This window comes from Falco naumanni, chromosome 7 (genome assembly GCF_017639655.2).
Source record: "Falco naumanni isolate bFalNau1 chromosome 7, bFalNau1.pat, whole genome shotgun sequence".
NCBI lineage: Eukaryota > Metazoa > Chordata > Aves > Falconiformes > Falconidae > Falco > Falco naumanni.
The window spans coordinates 54629230-54649213 of record NC_054060.1 but is presented as its reverse complement, the minus strand read 5'-3'; the positions used below and the strand labels follow the sequence as shown (position 1 = coordinate 54649213).

At 35.9% G+C, this 19984-nt stretch overlaps 2 protein-coding genes across 2 annotated transcripts in view; one reads left to right on the top strand and one right to left on the bottom strand.

The window, feature by feature from the left end:
- The window catches only part of RYR3 (ryanodine receptor 3), a 234903-nt gene extending 233154 nt beyond the window's left edge, over positions 1 to 1749 (top strand). The window contains exons 105-106 of the mRNA XM_040601263.1: positions 3 to 54; positions 816 to 1749. Coding sequence (XP_040457197.1) covers positions 3 to 54; positions 816 to 911 — 148 coding nt within the window. The 3' untranslated portion in view covers positions 912 to 1749. The remainder of the gene's footprint in view (positions 1 to 2; positions 55 to 815) is intronic.
- Positions 1750 to 1821: 72 nt separating this feature from the next.
- Positions 1822 to 19984, bottom strand: part of AVEN (apoptosis and caspase activation inhibitor) — a 94284-nt gene continuing 76121 nt past the window's right edge. The window contains exons 3-6 of the mRNA XM_040601262.1: positions 5983 to 6053; positions 5347 to 5442; positions 3462 to 3822; positions 1822 to 2264 (exon numbers count right to left, since the gene is read on the bottom strand). Of these exons, the coding sequence (XP_040457196.1) occupies positions 2146 to 2264; positions 3462 to 3822; positions 5347 to 5442; positions 5983 to 6053 (647 nt within the window). The 3' untranslated portion in view covers positions 1822 to 2145. The remainder of the gene's footprint in view (positions 2265 to 3461; positions 3823 to 5346; positions 5443 to 5982; positions 6054 to 19984) is intronic.

Below are 19984 nucleotides of genomic sequence, written 5' to 3'. Positions count from 1 at the left end.
AGGTTCTTTTTAATGTATCTCATTAACAAGGATGAAACTGAGCATACTGGCCAGGTGAGTAGAAAATAAATGGTTTTTTTCTTAAGATAATTTTTCAATGTTTTCATCTTCTCCAGCCTTGTAGCTGTGTACCACCAGGTGGAACTGATGTACCACCAAGGAGAAGATATGATGCCACCCTCCCTGAGAGTCTTCTGCAAGTGAAAAAAAGGGTTAGAAAAAAGGGAGAAGGTGGGCTGCAGCAGTGTGCTACCCTACCCAGCACGGAATGCTATCAAAAGTCAGTTACTAGTCATCTTATCTCTGAAATTAAACCCTGAAATAGACGAGCTGTAGTTTATTCCCAGAAGATTAAACAGTTAAGCTACTATATTTATAGTCCAAACCCATATATATATATATATATATATATATATGTTTAGTGTGGTTAGGCCCTAAATGTAAATAGATTAGAAAATAAATAGGATTTAATAATATCTCAAATAAGCAGCTGTTATGCAAACACTACAAAAGTACCTTACACTTCCGTGTTTTCCATGCAAACTAAAACACATTATATATACACAGGTTTGCTCTGATCAGCTAGACTGATCAATTTACACTTATACTTTTTTTTTATAATACGGCTTAAATTCTGGTAGTACTGAATCAAGAAAAGTGCAGAACAATACTTTTACAGATGTTCTTGTTGAGTTTCAAGGTCTTCACAGTTCTACTCCATGGTAATAGGCCCAGTGCCTGGCTATTGTTAAAAGTTTATATAGAGAACTAACTGCAAGGTGTCTGTTAAAATAAATACTCTTTCTCATTTTCAGGAATCATTTGTGTGGAAGATGTACCAAGAAAGATGCTGGGATTTTTTCCCTGCAGGGGACTGCTTCCGGAAACAGTATGAGGATCAACTTGGCTGATATCACAAAAGAAATTAATTATTCATGAACTGTTAAAATCCAGTATACAAAAAACCTTTTTTTTTCCACGACGTAATTTCACAGCTTATATTTGCTCTATATGACTTTAAACTCCAAGACATACATAATATTTGACACTATTTCATAGGCTTTTTGTACCTACCACATATGAAAGAGGTCTTTTGTTGGAATTTTTATTAGAAAAAACTACGACACATTAATTTAAGCCTTTCAGTTCAAATATGGTCTGAGATTATAACTTCTTAACTACATCATTAACCTAGTGTTTGGCAGTACAGTTGAAAGGGCTAAAAGGTGTCTTAATTGCACAGCATTTGACATTTAAGAACTTGAACATCAGAGGCCAAGCCTCAGAAAAAATACTTTTAACTGCTGTCCGATTCCCCACCCCCAGTATTTGCTAGCGAATGTATTACAATACAGCTTGAAAAGCTTTAAGCAGTTAAAAAGAAAACATTTTCGAACACTTCGTCAACCTTGAAACATTAAGTGCCTTAAAACCTCTGTAGACATAGCTATGCAAACTTTTTATTTATGTTAGTGTTCTAGATGAACAGATCCATTAACTGTATTGCTTTTCTGTCTTTCTGTATGAAATGGCACTTGAAATTGGTTTATATACTACCTTCAGTAACAGCTCATTAGACACTGCTGTTCAAAGACATACACTGTATCAAAATGAATACAATTTACATCTTAGGCCAAAATATAACAATGCTCTATGGTCACCTGCAATTAGAAACTGCTAGGACTATGCTTTTTTTTTTTTCTTCTTGTAATAAAAAGTACCCCACTGCAATAAAGTGTTATAAACCAATATTACCTTTGCCGTCGTCTTTCTACAATATGGAGATGGAGCATGACAAAAGAGGGACTAAACCCACATGTATTCATTGGTCATCCACAGCTTTATTTTAAGGACTACACAGAGCAAGTACAAGCTGAAATAACTGTTGTCTTAGTGTGCTGTAGCCTGTATCTTTAGCAAAGAAAATCCTAATTTCATCACAAATTTTAGACCTTTTTAAGAATATTACTCTTAAGACAATTTTCAATCACATCTAAATGAATTTTGGTTGCACAGAATTTTAGGTGCCAGCAAAGGAAACCAGGCATTTGGCATACTGAGCAAAGTGAAACAGGTAAAGGTTAAGATTCAACTTGCTCCTTACGTGAATAAGTGACTATAGCAAACATGAAGTAAATGTAAGCTTCAGGAAATCATGCTGTCCAGCCATTCTTCCAGCTCTTCCTCAGTAAGAGTTTTAGAAGTACTTTGAATTTGCTGTGATGCTGTACTCTTCTCTTCAGGCATATCTAGTTTTAAAGGGTCTAGAAAAGTGAAAAGAACAGATTTGAAAATCTGGAAACAATTCCATACCAGCTCTTTGTTGATCATTTTGCTTTTTAACGCACAAATGACTATTTAACCAAAATCTTTCTTTCTTAAAGAATAGCAAGTTGTATTCCAAAAATAGTAGCAACATTTGGAGGGGGGGAAAAAACAACAAAAGAGGCTGCTTAATAAACTCAACTAGGGCAGCATGGCTTCCTCCTGATTCAAGGAGGCCAGGGCCTGATCCAACAGTAAGTGAACTCCCTCCTGCAATCCTGTCTGCTGCAGAGTTTGCTTTAATGTAGGAGGAGCAGGAGGCCACAACAGCAGATCACCCTGCACAATTATTACAACATGTTAAGATTCCATGTTCTGATGGCACTGTTTTCTTAAGGGATTTACACTGTTCTTTGGAGTGAAAAGCATGACATACCATGAAATGAAAGAGCATTTCAGGATTGCCTTCAGTAACAAGGCTTACCGTATCACTTGTGGTAACGTCTTATAAAAATTAAGTCCAAGATGGTTGAACATATGATAGCAAGAAAATCATACACAAAAAAATCAGAGATGTTAAAAACTTTTACAGCACTGTGGACTGGGAGGGAGTAGCAAACAATCTCCATCAAAACTAACAGCCAGCAGTATAACTTCCAGGAATGCAAACAAAATGAAAGGTTTGCCAATTTTTCTAAAATACGAAAATTTTGAATGAAATGTTTTGTTTCCATACTAAATTTAATTTTTTAAAATCAATGCTAGTGAAGTTTGAAAATAACAAGTCACCAGAATGAGCTGACAGTTCTTCTGTACACTGTTAGCACACTGATCGAAGGGCTGATAATGCTACATGAAAAGTTTGTTTTACCTTCTTCTCACTAAAATTCTCTAGCAGTACATTAATATTTTTTTTGTTTAAAATTTTGCTGTATTGCAAGACAAATTCTGTTCCACAGAAGAATTTCTCTTAATTCCTAAAATGAACTAACAATGGTGAAACTGTAGTTCAGTGTGGAGTTAAAACTGAAAAGGAAAAAAATGGGTCATAACACAGCCCCAGATAAACAGAATGCAGCATGACAGAGATGATGACAGCCGTACCGTTGATTGGCTAAACGAGAACTCAAAAGGGTCACCAAAACAGAGTAAAAGGAAATTAAATAAGGGCATGCTGGGGAGAAAAGAAATCTTACCTTTTTCCTTACAATCCATTTTCAAGTCTTTCTCAGTCGACACGCTGTAGGATAATGCCCCTGACGCAGGTCTGTTTTCTGTACCAACGGGAGCATCTAGATTTAGGAGAAAATCTAGTTCCTCATCCAAATGGTCAGTCACTTGCTTTGACAGTGGATGGGCTCTCTGAAATGGTTCTGCCGCACTTGCCCTAGGACCATTTCTATTTCCAGACTCTGATGGAGCAACAGAACCACCAGTGGGATGGGAGACCAGCACTCTCTCACTCTGAGCCGGAGACTGTCGGAACAGCAGCTCTCTCCTCTTGCTGTCTTCAATAATTTTAGATCTCATCTGTGGGAGCTCTGCAGGTGTTGATGCCTAAGAGTACAAAACAGAACCTGAGTCTTTCTAACGATTAACTCAACTTTTGCTATTCCATCTAATTTGGACTGTAATTCAAGCTTCCTACATTTGATCACTTAAGACGGTACAGTGAATTTCAGTAGAATTTAATTCAGAAGTAAAAGTGTACTGAAGTTATCTTGATGATACCTTTAGAGAAGCAGCTACAAAATACAAACTCCTTTTATCCCTTATTCCAGAGTATGAGATTGTATGCTAAATCAGCAAGTTTCCATTGTTTCAATGTTTCCAACAATCCATTGTTTCACAAATAATTCCTGAAGAGTTATTTTTCTTTAATTCTTCTGTAATTAAATCCCATCAATACTCTGAATTTTGGCATGACTGAATTTGGCTAGAAACGTTATCCCATGTTAGGCCTCCCCTTCAAAATTCCAGTCCTAAAACCAAACCATACTAACAGGTTGCTGAAAATCATTTAGCAAAAGTCATAGTATATAGCTGTATATTTTGAAAAATTAAATCAAATTACAAAACATTATCAAATAGTGGAGCAAGAAATGACAATTCATTATATAATCATGAAACACAGATTCTGCTTTTACCAGGAAGCCCTGGCATTAATAACACTGCAGTGTATCTGATGGCTGCATCACTGGTCAGAATGGAAAGACAAAGATTAAATGTCTTAACACACGCTTTATAACCCTGATAAAAATTAAAGATTGTGACTAGAACTCTTAAAAAGAAAATTGTATTTGAAAGTAACATTTATGTGCAGATTTCCTTAGACACCACATCTGCAGACGTATTTGAGCTCCCTTAAGAAAGAGCACGTTTCTGTCTGTCACAGAAGCACTTCACACATCTCCAAACAGAAGTAAATTTTTTTCTGAAGGGTCATTTTTTTTCCTTGCTTGAGCAGATGGATTTTTTGGTAAGAATTTTGGGTTTATATTTATCTCATTCATTCTTTTGCCCTTACATGAATATTTTATTTTTCACAGTCTGAAGAAACATTTTTTCCTATTATTGTTGCTTTTTTTTTTCCACCAGAGCATGACATTTTCTTCACCTGTTTGACTGACAGTTCTACTTGTTCTAACACAGATTAAGTTTGATTCATGGAATAAGCACGCATGTTGATAATAGCTATGTAGAAGAGCAAATCACAATTAAAATAATTCACAGAAAATAATGTGAAAGCACTTTCAAAAATTTGGTGCAAGCTTTTAACAGCTGCTAACCAGAGAAGCAAGTACAAAACGAGTGCAAGCATTCCATGTCAAACATTCCGATACCTGCTTCAAATCTACTGTGCTGCACATCAAAGCATTTTGTTTTAAGTCAATAAAGCATAAGAAGTCTGATAGAGGGGTATCCTGCATTACACGCCATTTGACATGCCAGGCTCAAGAAATGTATTTACTTATAAAATACATTTTACTTACGTTTGAAGACCAAGTTTACAGCAATCATTCTGGCATAATTGTTTCACTTACGATATATGCATTTTCTTGTGAAAACTCTCAGCATTACCTGCACCAGTTCAGCAGCTACATTCAACCTCAGATGTAGAGGCAATTCCTGAAGGGCCTGGGCCAGAGACTGGCAGTCAACAGAAAACACAGATAGCTGAAATATAATTCAACACACAGTACACTTGTATTAAAAAAAAAATAAATGTAAACTATTAATGACTTTAGTCTATTACAGTCCCCTGTTCCACACATTCAAGGAACATAAAGAACAATCTAACACAATACAGGAATTCATAGTTTTAATTTACAAACCTACAAAGCAGTTTAGTAAAAGGACTATAACAAAACTAGCCAAACTATTTTCTCTTGAAAACTTGAATGCAGCTGAAAAAGAAAGGCTGACTTGATAAGTCAGTAAAGCAAAGTGACAGTCCCATATTTGGCCTTCAATGGATGGATTTCCTTGTTCTTTTCTTCCAAAGTTCCTTAAAAACCTAGCCCGCTGCTTTGATTAGTCTAACTGGGGGGAGGGGGGAGGAAAAAGCCTCCAGCACCAGGGACAAATTAATAAAAATATACAGAATAAAGAGTGTTATTATTGTCTTAAACAATTTGTTGCTGAAAGCACAACTGCCAAGGCATTCTGTGCCAGGCAATAATCCACACAAGCTCATTGAAATGGTAATTCTGTTACCTGCTCATGGCATATGCTTTCTCTATCCCATTCTTTCTCATCAGCAAGTCGGAACTGTGAAAAGGAATCTCCTACAGAAAAGAAAGAAAAAAAAATACATTTTTAGAAAAATAATAAGCTCTTTCCAAAGTTCCCAACCCTACAAAGTAAATTCAATCAATAAACATCACATCTTCAACAAATTTGCATTTTATTTTAATCCTGCTTGCATTCACAACATCAAATTTTTAAAGACAAAGTTCTATAGAAAGATTTTTTTAATCTCAAGACACAACAAAATCAAAACCGAATAAGGAGGTGCTAGGTGCCATATCAACAAGCAAGATTTTTGTTGAAAAGTCTGATTTGGACAACATACTAGGAATATGTACAGTATTCACTGAGTGCATTTTTTTAATGAACAGCTTTGAAAGTGCTGTTGAGAGACCTTCTTTTATCAACACGTAAGTCTCTCTTAAAATGGATTATAAATGTCTTAAAAATCAGGCCAGGTAAAGATGACTTCTTGTCTGGTAGCTAAATCCTCCAAACTCTCTCTTTTGAACTAGTCCCTACTTTAGTATGCCATCAAAAAAAGGCACTGAACCCCAGACTTTAATTCATATGCATAAGGGCCTGAATTAAAAAAAAAAAACAAACAAACTTAAATAGGGCTAATTAAGCTATATACGTAACCTTAGATATAGGATCTTCTAACCCTCTACCACACTCCTCCAAGACAGCAGGAGCTTCCTCTTATTACAGGGGGCTTGGGTTATTATTTTGGTTTAGATGCAATATTTCTATTGCAGTGCCATGCTGCATTCTGAAAAGACAGTCCTATAAATTTATTCACTGCAAAAAACCCACAAGAATTCCAGGAACTCAGAAAAATCTATAAGGTCTGTGACAGAGGAGACGTGAAAGATTAGGGCTGCAAGACGATGGCCAAAGGTCTATAGTAACGGAAAGCAAAGATGCTGCTAATGCAGAGCGTGGGACCTTCTTAGACCATGCAGTGTGACAACAAACAGCTGTTTCAGGAGCTCTATTGGAAAAAACCCAAACCTGTTGAATTATTGAGTGAAGGAGATGAAATTTGATCCTGAGAATTGCAGATAACCTTTAAGTCACTAGTATTTAGTCCAGCACTTAGTTGAGAAGCAACGGCTCATTCTTTCCCAACCTCTAATAGCGAATGAATGCGCTACAGGAAGTTTTCAATGGCATTACCAACAACTGAGCATCTAATTTGCATTTGGCTCTCAGTATCCTAACTGCCATTCATACCTCTGACAATTCCCAAACCAAGACCTTAATCCTGTATACAAAATCCAAACATATAATGTGCTGACCCCAAAACTGGCTTCTTTTCCGCTATCTGCCTGTCCCAAACCATAGGGGAGTTCAGCCTTTCAGCAATTTTACTCAATAGTGCAACCATCAGCCAGCTTCTGTTTTGCAAACAGAATGAATAGACAACAAAATGGCATAGTAATTGGCATATTTCTTTGCCAAACAATAAAAAAAAAGGGAAACCTAACCATCTCCCAGATGGAATGTAAAATTTATTGCCTGTGGCTTTTTTTTTCCCTCCTAAAAAAAAAAAAAAAAAAGTATCTAAATTGTATTTCTAATTCGTTACATTTCAAGTATGCTCACGTGTGTACTCATTAGTGTATACTCATAGACTAATCACACTGTGTACCTGGCATGTCCTTCATCATCATCTTGAAAACCATGCCAGCAAGAAAGTCACCTTCTCAGCTGAGTATTTACATAGATATTTACGACCATTGCCATGTCCAGCTTGATTCTGCATCTCCCTGTTTTCATTAGGTTTATCCAACATCATTCAGCATTACCGGGCTGACACACAACCCTGCCTGATCAGCTCGGCTCCGGTTTACATTCAATACCTCCAGATATTACTGTTTTAAAAACCAATGTGACACCGGTACAGGCGCAAATAATTAAAATTAAGCATTGAAATTAACATTTAGATATCTAAGACGAAAGTTAATTTTACACGTTTAGTTCATATAATTCACAAACACCAGGTTCCATGACAGCTACGTGTGCTCAGCAGTATGGAAAAATAAGATCCTGTCTTTATGTAACTACGTGCAGATACAAATACTTAACTTGAGCACTCACAGTTGACTCACTGCTGACAAAGGTGCCTTCCTCTCCATTGATTAAACTAAGTGATTAGTCGAATGCTTTCAGTATCTGGGAACGGCCAGATGTAAAGCAGCTAAACAAACCTACTTCATCAGAAAAATCCACTGGGATTAAGGACTGGTTTATGATTCTCCACACTCACAAAGCTGGTAATAATAAATTCGCAGTTTGATATTGTATTGCTGAATTAAAGGGTATGACTTAAACTCTAGTTTAACTAGGCTCTTTAAATAAGTTAACAAAGCATGCCTTTCAAATGGAAAAGCAGTAACTACAATTCACAGTAGCACATTTAATGCAAATTAGGTTAATGAGAATGTTGGTCTAACCAATTATCTTTTCACAAATTCCTTTACCCTGAAAATAACTTCCTTTTATGCCATGAATACTAATCAAATGTCTTGCAATGACTCTGAGTTCCTTCCAACACAAAAAAACCCCACCACTTTTCTTCATGTGAATAGTTTTTATGTTACTTACAAATATGACTTGGCCTTCCAATACAGAGTAGCTAAAAATAATGCATTCAAGTAAACCTCATACACTGTCTTTGGTAATGTTCATAATAAGCCTCTAGTATTTTTTATTGTATAAATTTTATTATGAAAGAATAGCAGATCTAAACCACTGTGCTTTCCTACCATTTTAATATATTTTAAAGCTAAATCAATTGATTTAAATAGAACGCATGTTTCATAGTCTCATTAGCCCAATTATCTCTTCATACAAATATTCACTGAATAACAGAATCAAACAAATCCTACTTGTAGTCTGTAATAAATATTTTCCAATCTGTGAAATTATGAGTCTAAAAATTGAAAAAATGGAAGAAAAACAGTTTTCAGTAGAGAAACTGACACATCAGTGGAATGATTTTGTTCATTTTAACGAATTCATTCAAAACAAAAGACACAAAACATTATTGAAGACAGAAGAAAAATATTCTATAGTATTAGAGAGTTTCAGAGTGGAGGGAGGGAGCAAACTAAGTAACAGGATCCTTCTAAGATTGCCATGACTGTAAAGAAGCACTGCAAAGGCAAATATAAGACTCTAAACCCATTTTTTTAAAATCAGAATTTACCTTCTAAACAAGCACCAATGATTTCGAAAACCTTATTTGGGGTTTTCCAACCTGGGTTCATCTCCCATTTGTTTTATTTTGGGAAGTCAAGCCTCTGTCTACAAGTCTGCTTAGTGAGCTAAATAACATGCGATAAATTTATGATGGCAGTATGCAGCTGAACCACACAAACCACAACAGAAAACTACAACTTAGCTACATTTGGGAAATTAACAATGAGTCTTAAAGTATCTGGAAAAGCAGCCTCTATCTACTACACTAGTCAAAGGTTTTCCTTAGTTACCAAATTGAGAATATTTTCTCCAAAGAAAACCCATCTTCAGATTAGATTTTAGGCATTTTACAAGTTTAACTTGTAAGAGATCCCTTTCTCTCTCTATTGATCCCCGGTTCACCACTATGAATGATATAACATTAAAACAAGCTACTGTCCTGTTCCACCAGTCTTCTTCATCGGTTGCAATAATGCAGGAGGGAACAGATGGTATCTTTAAGGTGAAAAAAGGAACCAGATCCTCCAATCTAACACTTTTCTGCATGGGAAAAACAATCTGAATTGCAGACTTTAGGCATAAATGATGCTTGAGATCTTTTCCAGCATCAATGGTTCATATAAGACTGATCAACTCTCTCGAGGAGTCAGGGGGAAGATAAGCAACATATTATTTCCCTTTTAATAGTGCAAGACTTAATGTAGAAGGTCCCAGAGAAGGCAGAAATCTATAGGTCAAATAAAAGGTGGGCAACTACCAAGCCACAAATTTTGAGCTAACTTACACTTAGAAACACGAACAGAAAACTAAAGCTTACCAGTCTTTTGGGATAAACTAGGTGTGAGTGAATCTTTCTCAAACTGGAAGAAATAGCATGAGGAACAACTCTCATCCATCCCTGCCACAGTGTGCTCTAACCAGAAGATTTTGAAAATGGTGTGGAAAGAGCAAGAACCACACGCTGAGTGCTTTGGAACATCACTGGAATTAAAAGGTGTCTCTTCTCGTTACACAGTTTTTCCACATACTGCTATATATATATATATATATTTATATAGATATATGAAATGGAGATATATTTTAGATATAGATAGATAGATATTTTATATTATATATATGATATAGAAATATAGCTAATTTTTAATATATTACATATATTAATTGCCTATTTATAATCAATGCTCATTTTATATAAAAATCTCTTTGGATAAAAACTACTGAAGATTTCTTTTTATAGGACAGCTAATAGTTTTCTTTTTTTCCCCCTACAAAAGGAGAATAACATATAGACAAATCCATAATAAATATTCTTCCAACACTATGAAACGTATATTCTGCAAAGGTGTTATATGAATAGTTTTATAGATACCATAGACAGTAAATCATCCAGATACAATAATTTTCCCACAATGAGGTAGCATATAATACTGAGAAACAGACTTCTGGAAGACACAGAGCTTCCAGATTCTTCATGGTAGTTTTAAAACCATCACTAATTTCTATTTCTGCTTTTTTGATTTCTCTGCTTTGGTAGAGTACACACTGTAACTATTATCTTTCACTATGACTAAGGCTGCAATGTGCTAGTAATGCAATTTGCCAGGAGCATAGATGGAGCAATAGCAATTTTCAGTATGTGAGAATATAATACAACAGGTGAAGACCCTGTAAGAACTTGACATCTATTAGTCTCCTTCAGATACTGTTAAGACCAGCAATATTGGAAGTCACTGCCAAGCCTACCTTTTATCCAGAACACGACAGGTATTTCCAAACAACATGCCTTCACCGCAAATACTTCAGCACAACCTACATTTTTCCCTGGTTCTGTGGCTCACCAGTAGGTTGCACAGCTGTGTATTACAGACTCCAGAAGGCTTATGCAACAGCTTAGTGTAAAAATTCTAACTACCGGCAGAACACATATCTCAAAGAAAATATTTTAAATATCATTCTTCTACTGTTACCAGCAGAAGTTCTTGAGCTCTGGGCAAACATATTGACATCAAGGATATTTGTAGCCAGCACTACAAACTATAACACATATTTATAACCAGATTAAAAAAGAACAACGTTCTAAATTAATTCCCTGGCACAACTACACAGTACTACTAGTCACAATTTAAAAAATAATATGTGAATTTGATCAAACAGCAGGATCATCTGACCAAGGCTGAATGATGTCCTCAGAATTTAAAATGTGTCACATACAAAGGAATAAGAAGGAAGTATCTTCAGAAACAAGTGCTGCTTCTGGAACAAAGAGTGTCTGCTCAGGAAGAACAAAACTAATTTAATATACAGAGGAACTGCAGCCTATTGAAATCAAGGTCAGATGCCAGTTTTTCAAATGAGGAGCAGGGTTAAGCCAACAAATGCCAAAGAACACAATGGTTAAAAAAAGTAATTCGCTTTTACTATTTAAAATAGAGGTTAACAAAAGTCAAAACAGGAAAACAGAACAAATGAAATTATATTCAAAGAGTTAAGAAAAAAACCCAGTAGTACACATGCTTCTGCATGAACACCAGGTGACTAAGAAATAAAAAGAAATTGGAATGCCTTCAAGCCTTCAAAGCTTCAAAAAGCTAAATGACAACATGGGAATACTGGGAGCAGTGAAAGGAAGACTAAGGAGAACAGTGCAATAGCAGCTCCATGTGTTTGATGGACAAATTAGTAGAAACTACAAGAAATTTAATGGATATGTGGATAAACATAATATTTGAGGGAAGAGCCAACACGGCATTCAAAAAGGAAAATTCTGCTGCTCAGTCTAAGACAATTTCCTCAAAGTAGTAAAAATCATGCACATAAGCAGGATCTAGTTCATATAATTTAGATGTGTTTCCAAAAGCTTTCACTGACATCCCACTCCCTTTCCCACCCAAGACTTCAAAGCAGTAAAAAGAGGCGGCTTGTATGAATAAATAATTTCCTGCAAGTAGGAAGAAAAATATTAAACTGTCAATTTTCACGTTATATAGAAACCGCCAGTACAGTTCTCTGAGGTCATACCTGTTTAACCTCTTAACTCAAAAAAGAAGAGAAAAAAAGGGGAGAAAAATTAAGTAGCAAAGTCTGCTGATGATACTACCCTTCTCACGGTAGTGCGGGTCAGGGTAGGGTGTGGAGAATGACGTAAATACTTCACAAGATTGAGAAAGTAGATTTTTAAATGGGAGATTAAACACAATACCAGTAATGCAAGATGCTGCAATTCTAACTTCACACACAAAGTTCACAGCTGACCAACATCATTTGGAATAACAATCTCAGTGCTCTGCAGTGCTCAAAGAAACAAACCCTCTGAATTATTAAAAATGCAAAAGTGAAAAACAGAATATCATTACACACCTATCATGTGTCACATATCTTGAATACTGTGCAGTGTCTTGGTTTTCCCAATAAATATAATAGCATTAGAAAAGGCATGGAACCATTCCTGCATGAGAAACAATTTAGTAACTTAAGCCAAGGATGGGAACCACGAGAACATAAGAAGAGATCTAAAAACCATGAAAGGCAAAAAATAGGGCAGACAGGGACTCACCACTCACTGTCTCTTCTCACAGAAGACCTACAGGCATCAAATGAAGCCAGCAGGGAACGCACTCAAAACAAACAAAAAGTGTAAATCTTTGTAAGTTGAAGCTAGGTCAGGGACTCCATGCCATCAGATAACGCAGATGTCACAGGTTTCCACAGATACAAGGAGGGATAGAAGGTAACTATTTTTAAATAAAAAGATTTCACATCTGCCTTAGGAAGTCCCTGGGACATAAATTGTTGCAGGTTAAGAAAGTAGTCTCCAGATGGACCTTGGGTCTAATTCATAGATTCTTATTATCATTCAGGTTGGAAAAGACCTTTAAGATCATCAAGTCCAACTGTTAACCCAGGACTGCCAAGTCCACCTCTAAATTATATCCCCAAGCAGTGCATCGACATGTATAATTCAACAGAATCAACCTTAAATTAAGGCAAATGCTTGGGGTTTTTTACCTGTAGAGCTCTGCCTTTCCCTTAATTAATTATCTTTCTGCAGGAAAAAGAGAAAGGAAAAGTAGCTGATCCACAAATCTATTTTTAATCTGTAGTTAAGAGTTCTTTCAAGGCAACATACATTTTACATCTACAGGGTGTATAAAGAGGCAGCAGACAACACTACCATACGGGAACTTGTATAAACAGCATCAAGCAGACTCCCTCCGCTTTCTAATTAATTTTTCCACATTTTATTAAATGTCTCACTATTTTTCCATATGTAGTTTTTATTAAATGTTTAATTATTATGTCTTAAAATGCAGCAGAAATGCAAAACATTTAAAAAATGTATTGAACAAAGAAGTATACTTAACATTTCACCCAAATACAGTAGCCTGACATGGTTATTTGTATCTATCCCACATTTCCATTATTCACTTTTTTACTGAATAAACAACAGAATGATATTTAAGTGTGAAGTTACCGAATTCCCCATAGGTTAAGCTCAAACCTTTCATTAAGTTTAAGCTAGTCACCTTAAATATTTACATTTTTCCTGATGCTTTATGACATTTCCCAGTGTCATTTTTTTCAGGTCACTAATTTATAACATACTTAGTGATTTTTAAATGTCACTGCAACCACCTTGCTAGATTAGACAAAGTATAAAAATCCATAGAGCATACTGGGGTTTGAGCCATAAAGAGAAGGCTGGGGGTGGAAAAAAGGCAAAATCAACATAATTCAATCCATAAATACTCAAAACCAATTTTTTTTTTTTTTTTTTTTTTTTTTTTTGGTAGCACCAGTATGACATAGCAGGACATGAAATTTGTGATTCTTCCTAAGGACAGCAGAAGATTACTCTCCTTTGGGTGAAAGGGGGAGGACTCATGTATTTTCAGAAGCCTGGACGCAACAGAGGAAAAAGTAGCTTAACAGTAGGCTTTGGTCCCTGCAGACCAACAGGCTAAGGAACCCAGTGACCTGGCCCTCCGTGAACTCCGTTCTCTCCAAAACTATGTAAGCAGTTAATATCAGGATAGCACGTGCCCACAGCAGAAAACACAGCTGAAATTCAGCACTGGAAGAAATTAAGAAGAAATGGCAAGGTTCCCACCCGCAAAGGAAGATTGGAAGATTTGCATAACGCCAAACTGCAGGACTCAAAAGAGTGATCTGTTTGCATGTGCTGGCACAAGGCACTCCTGTCAGATTGTAGCTTGTAAGTGAGGAAGGAAGAGACAGAATGAAAAGAAGAGAATCCAAAACAAGAGGAATGAGGTTCAAGCAGAATGGAAGCCAGTCATCCAAAAAGATCCCCGATTTGCCTTGCCTATTGACAGGATCCACTGGGCAACAGCCACAGTGAATGGGCATCAGAGGATGAGGGAGAGGGGAGAAGGACGCATCCCTGTGGACTGCATTAAGCAAAAAAACTGCCTTGAGACCTCGGGGCAGATGGTACCTCTAAGTTTACACAACTACTTTGAAGAAGAAATGAAAGCTTTGATGGACAGTTTAGTTTTAAACAGAAAAGAGACAAATATCTCTGAGGTTAAAGCTGAAACGGCACCCTTCATTCATACCTTAGACAGTACAGCTTGTGAGTAATTCAACATCCGACACTTCTGAGCTCTGATTTTGTGAGAAGTTTAAAAAATATTCCATAACGGATGACAGACCTTCTGCACTTTATTCAGGATTTTTTCCTTTTTTCCAAATTACACAAAGACCAACTTCTACAGTGTTTCCAAATCCAAATATAATGAACATCCTACTGTAAGAAACTAAATGAGATTTCAAACTTTGCCAAATGCTAGCTAGATTACTCGTTAGAAAGCTCAGATTCAGAGCTCAGTTGCTGGTCTAAACTTGGCAGAGTGCTCTACCAGTAAAGTACTGCTTTTTTGTAGATGGCTCTTTCTCAGTTCTGTTAGGAACCTGAATGTTCTTCCCAATTAAAGTTTAAGTAAAACATACGTATTTCAAAAATGCAATAAAACCTCTACTGTCATTTAGATACTTCATGTCATGCTAGCGGCAAGAAAGAACATCAGAAATGGTATGTTAGTAGATTTAGGTAAGTCACAGAACAGCACGGACTGGCCTGTGCTCTTTTCCTTGTCCTATTTAAGCAAAGTTGCTCCTAATTATTCTTCATCGGGATTATTTTTTATTCTACCTCCTGTGTAAACAGTGCATGCAAATATATGGCTGTATTGTATATCTAAGGAATTGTGTGACATTCTCGCCTCTGAGATCAGGTTTATTCTTGCACCATTCCAAGAAAACTTTTTATCTAACTGGCATGCTTAACCAAGCAGTTGCACTACATGAATTTTTACTAGGATAACCACTGTTTGCTGTAAGCCAGCCAACCAGGGAGTCACAATATTTGGTCTGAAAACTTCAAAATTCATAAAATATCTTACTTGTGCTTGAACAGCAAGAGTATACAAAATAAGCCTCCTTCATTCCAATTGCACCTCCACCCAAAAGATCTCCACTTAAAAAAAAAACCCATAAAGACAGTAATATTAGAGCAAACAAATGAACAAACTTAAAAAATAGTTTAAGCAGCTTGCTATTTTTAATCCAATAACAGCCACTAACTTAACACAATTAGAGAAGAAGCTCTACTATCTGTAGTTCTTACATGCCACACAAACACTAGAAAACTTCCCTTTTTCACTCCCCCTTCCCTCCAATTTTTATAGGAGACAAGTAATGAAAGTTTACAATAGTTTTGACAGTTGACTATTCAAGCTTCCATTTTAAGCATTTAAAGCCAGTCTTAATTTTTTATGATGACACACACATTATTTGACAGCCCTTGCATTATTAGAATTTCATAACCCCCAAAAAAATTATTCTAAATTTTTCTTATTGCAAGTTTCATTCCTTACTCTATATTTGATAGAACACTTATAGCAAAGGATACAATTATATAATCAGTAAATATTATTTATGCTACTGTGCTGGATAATTTTAGTATCATCACATCCAAATTAGTACCATTCTTCCCTAAAGTAGAATTCACTATTCATGCAAATGGCGCTGTGTTAATGGGACTATCTTTCAAAAGTATTCACAAACAACACTTAATGGTGCAGACCTAAAAATACTCAAGTGGTTTGATATAGTAAGCATGAGGCTTGGTTTTCTTGCATTTAAGAAGGTTTCTGGAAGATACAACAAAGTCATAGTATGGACACAAGCTTGCAGAATTTTTTTTGTTTAATTGAATGAAACAGGAAAAGAGAAGTAGCTTCAGAAAGCAAGACAGGAGGATTTTCTTCTGATATGTTAATGACAAGGATTACAACTAGCAAAGAGTAAATCTAATAAAACTCCAGTTCTATAAGCATGCAAAAGCTTGATAAGCATATCTTTGCATATGCAAGTTACTCATAACTCTCCAAAGACAGTAGTGTAATGGCTTATCAGAGAGTTCTGAACATCAACTTAAAATTAGCAGTTGATTGGTAAGTATTCGCTTTAGATCAAAAACACAAGAAAGCAGCATACTGGATTTGTCTTACCAGAGGTTCAGAAAGCCACTACATTCTTGGTCCAATTTACATTTGTAAGAAATATAATCCATGAGCTAGAAGCTCATCTTTATTTTTCAGGAAATTAAAATACTATGATCTGCAGTGGAGTTTTCCCATTGCTACAGATGAACCGGCCAATGCAAAGTTTCAAAACTTGTATTAACAGAAATCAAGAGTTCTTCTGTGAAGTCAAAAGAAGAAAAATAATTACTTACTATCTACAATTCTTTGGATCATATTAAAAAGCAAGTTGTAACCACATGCAAGCTTCTCCTCATCTTTTGTATCAGGTAACTTGAGGGCTTTTCTAGTACATTTATCATAAATTAGTAAAGCTTGGGTTAGCTTAAGTGAAAACACCAGTATCCCCTGTGCTGACCCCTGTGCTTGCTCCTTTGTGCTGAACACACTTCAGCATTCCACGTTCTATAGCTTATAATACCTTTAGCAACACCTCCTGCAGCCTTCTTACGCAAGTTCTCCTTGTATGCTAAGAACTACGGCTCTCCCACAAACTAAAAAATGTGAAGAGATGATACAGAATGCAGAGTTATAGTTTTCTGGATGACAAACACCATCTGGGCTACGTATTTACTGTTGATACACAGGGTTTTGCAGGTCTGAACAAAGCAAAGTATTGATTTTTATTTAATTATCTTCTGTATTCCAACAGCACAAAACTGAAATGTGCACTCTAGTGCTCAGTTTTAAATATTTATTTGGAGAACTTATTCTCCATCACAGTATTGGCACACCACTAAATAGCACCATAGCAATATCAAAATTCAGGTCTTAAGATATTTGTCACCAAAACTGGGAATAAGAAAACTCCTTAACACCAATGTAGCATTAAAAAGCAGGCGTTCCCTTATTGCAGTGCTGGATGCACAGTGTCACTCGTGCATGCCATATGTTTTCTTCAAACAAAATTATATAGTCCACACTTACGATTACACATTAAATTTCCCAGGAAAAAACCATACATATTCATTCAAGAGACAGTATTATGTTAATCAAGCACTGTGCACGCTCCTTACAGGTACCTCTGAGTCTTCTAAGGGGTCTCAAACGATAGCCGACCAGTCACTGAACCAAGTTTGTTTCATTACTTAGGTCTATACAACAGTCTCCTCAGCGATCTTAAGGTTTAAATGACTCCTATATAAGCAGGGTGGGTTAGCAATCTCTCGATAGTGACTACACTGAAACAAACAATATAGCTGCAGAGCTAAAACAGAATATATAAGAAAAACAGCTGCAATGCTAAAACAGACTAAACTACACGGTAACATATTGAAGACGGTGACATAGCTGGTAATAAGTATAAGGCTAAAATAAAAAATCATCTGTATCATAGCTATTGACCAGACAGTTACTTTCTGTTGTCTACTTGTACATTTTTCTATGATCTAGTTCTATACAGTCCAAACCAAAAAAAAAATGTAGCTCGCACAACTTTGCCCTGCAAGGACATTACTTCATGATGCATTTTAATGTTGTGCTAAAGCTTTGCCCGCCTATTCATTCATCATCACCCTGCTTTTCTAGCCCTGTTTATTAGGTTTCCTTTAGCTTTTCACCTTGTTTAAATAAATTCTTCCACATTTATGACCAGGATTATGGTACTTTAAGTCTCTCTAGCCTACCTGGATTGTAGTAAGGTAGGTGCTGATCAATGAATTCTTTACTTTAGCAGGACATGACCTGTGAATCATGTAGAAAGTACTAAGTACTCTCCCTGCTCTGCCTTTTCAAATTGCATTGCTTTGTGGTAAACATTTCACTGTGCAGAGAAATAAGCAAGGCAACTATCAAACATTATTCTCATTGCTTGCTTTCATTCTGAATGTGGCGAGAAAACAACAGTATTTCAAACCTAAAAGTTACAACTTTTTTCCTTTCTACACAGAAATCTCAAAATGTTTCTCTTTATCTTAGAAAAAGATTAGTACTGAACATGTATTTTTACTATCAAGTAGAAATATTGTTATTTTATTTTATAATCTTAAGGAAATGCTTTCAGTCAGCCTTGCCTTATTGGGCATATTAATTTTGATTCTCGTTTAGCATGTCAGCAGAGAAGTCCCTGTGTAATATATAACAAGTCAGTACAGAACTTGAATACGGTTTAGCATTTAAGATATGAAGGCACAGTACTCCGTGAAAAACTTCAATTTTTCAGAACATGAATTCTTCATTGGAAAAAGTAATTTGGGCAGAATTTTCCTGAGCAGCTTAAATTGTCTGATTCTTAATCTAATCAAAATTTATTTTAAAAAGCAGTATCAGGGACACAGATTTGCAGCAAGTGTTTGGATTATCATGACTTTCTTCTACAAAATAATCAGCTGACTCACTTTCCTTCAGCAATCACATCAGGAAAGGTTTCACAACACATCTTTCCCACCGAATCAACACAAACCTACAATAACACAGAATCAAAGCTCATTCAGTAATCTGAAAACAAGAATTAGCAGACAATGAAAATGTGCTTAGAACAAATAAAAGATGCTTGAGCTAACAGTTATAAATCTTAACCATATATATGTAAAAAGCAAAAAATAACAGTCTTCATAGCATAAGAAAAAAAAGCTTTCACCAAGATGTTGCTCTCGTGCATTTCCCCACAGATGAAAAATGAATGACCTTTTTTCTCTAAACAAATTTGGGTTTTTTTCATACCTTTTCTGGTTTTGGTCAGCACTTTTTTTTTTTTTTAATTAACATTTGTAAAAGTACCTTTCTTCATTTTGGTTTTAAGCATCAGAGACTAGACAAGGATCAGAGTCTACGAAGAGTTTTAGGATGACAAGGTGATCACTCATGATTCCACTGACAGTCTAATATACAACCTCAGAGATATCATCTCTATTTCTGGGCCAGAGAATTTTTTCCACAGGCTCCAGTTAGCACATCTGAAGGTCAACCCAAAAATGGAAGCAACCTTCTCAACTGGGAAGGAATGTACTGGGAGAGGATGCAAGGGAAAAAAACCTCTTTCCACGGTTACCAAGAAAACAATACATGGTACTACAGTGCCAGTTCTCAGACTTGGAAAATACAGCCCATTTACAGACTGAAACCCTTCTTTGTAAAGCACTGTAAGATCTCCACACAATGCCAAGATCTAACACCGGTATTTGTCGCCAGTCTACTGCCACCAAAAGAGCATCTTCCTGCTGAAGCCTGATACTTCAGTAATAATTTCAAAATCACTT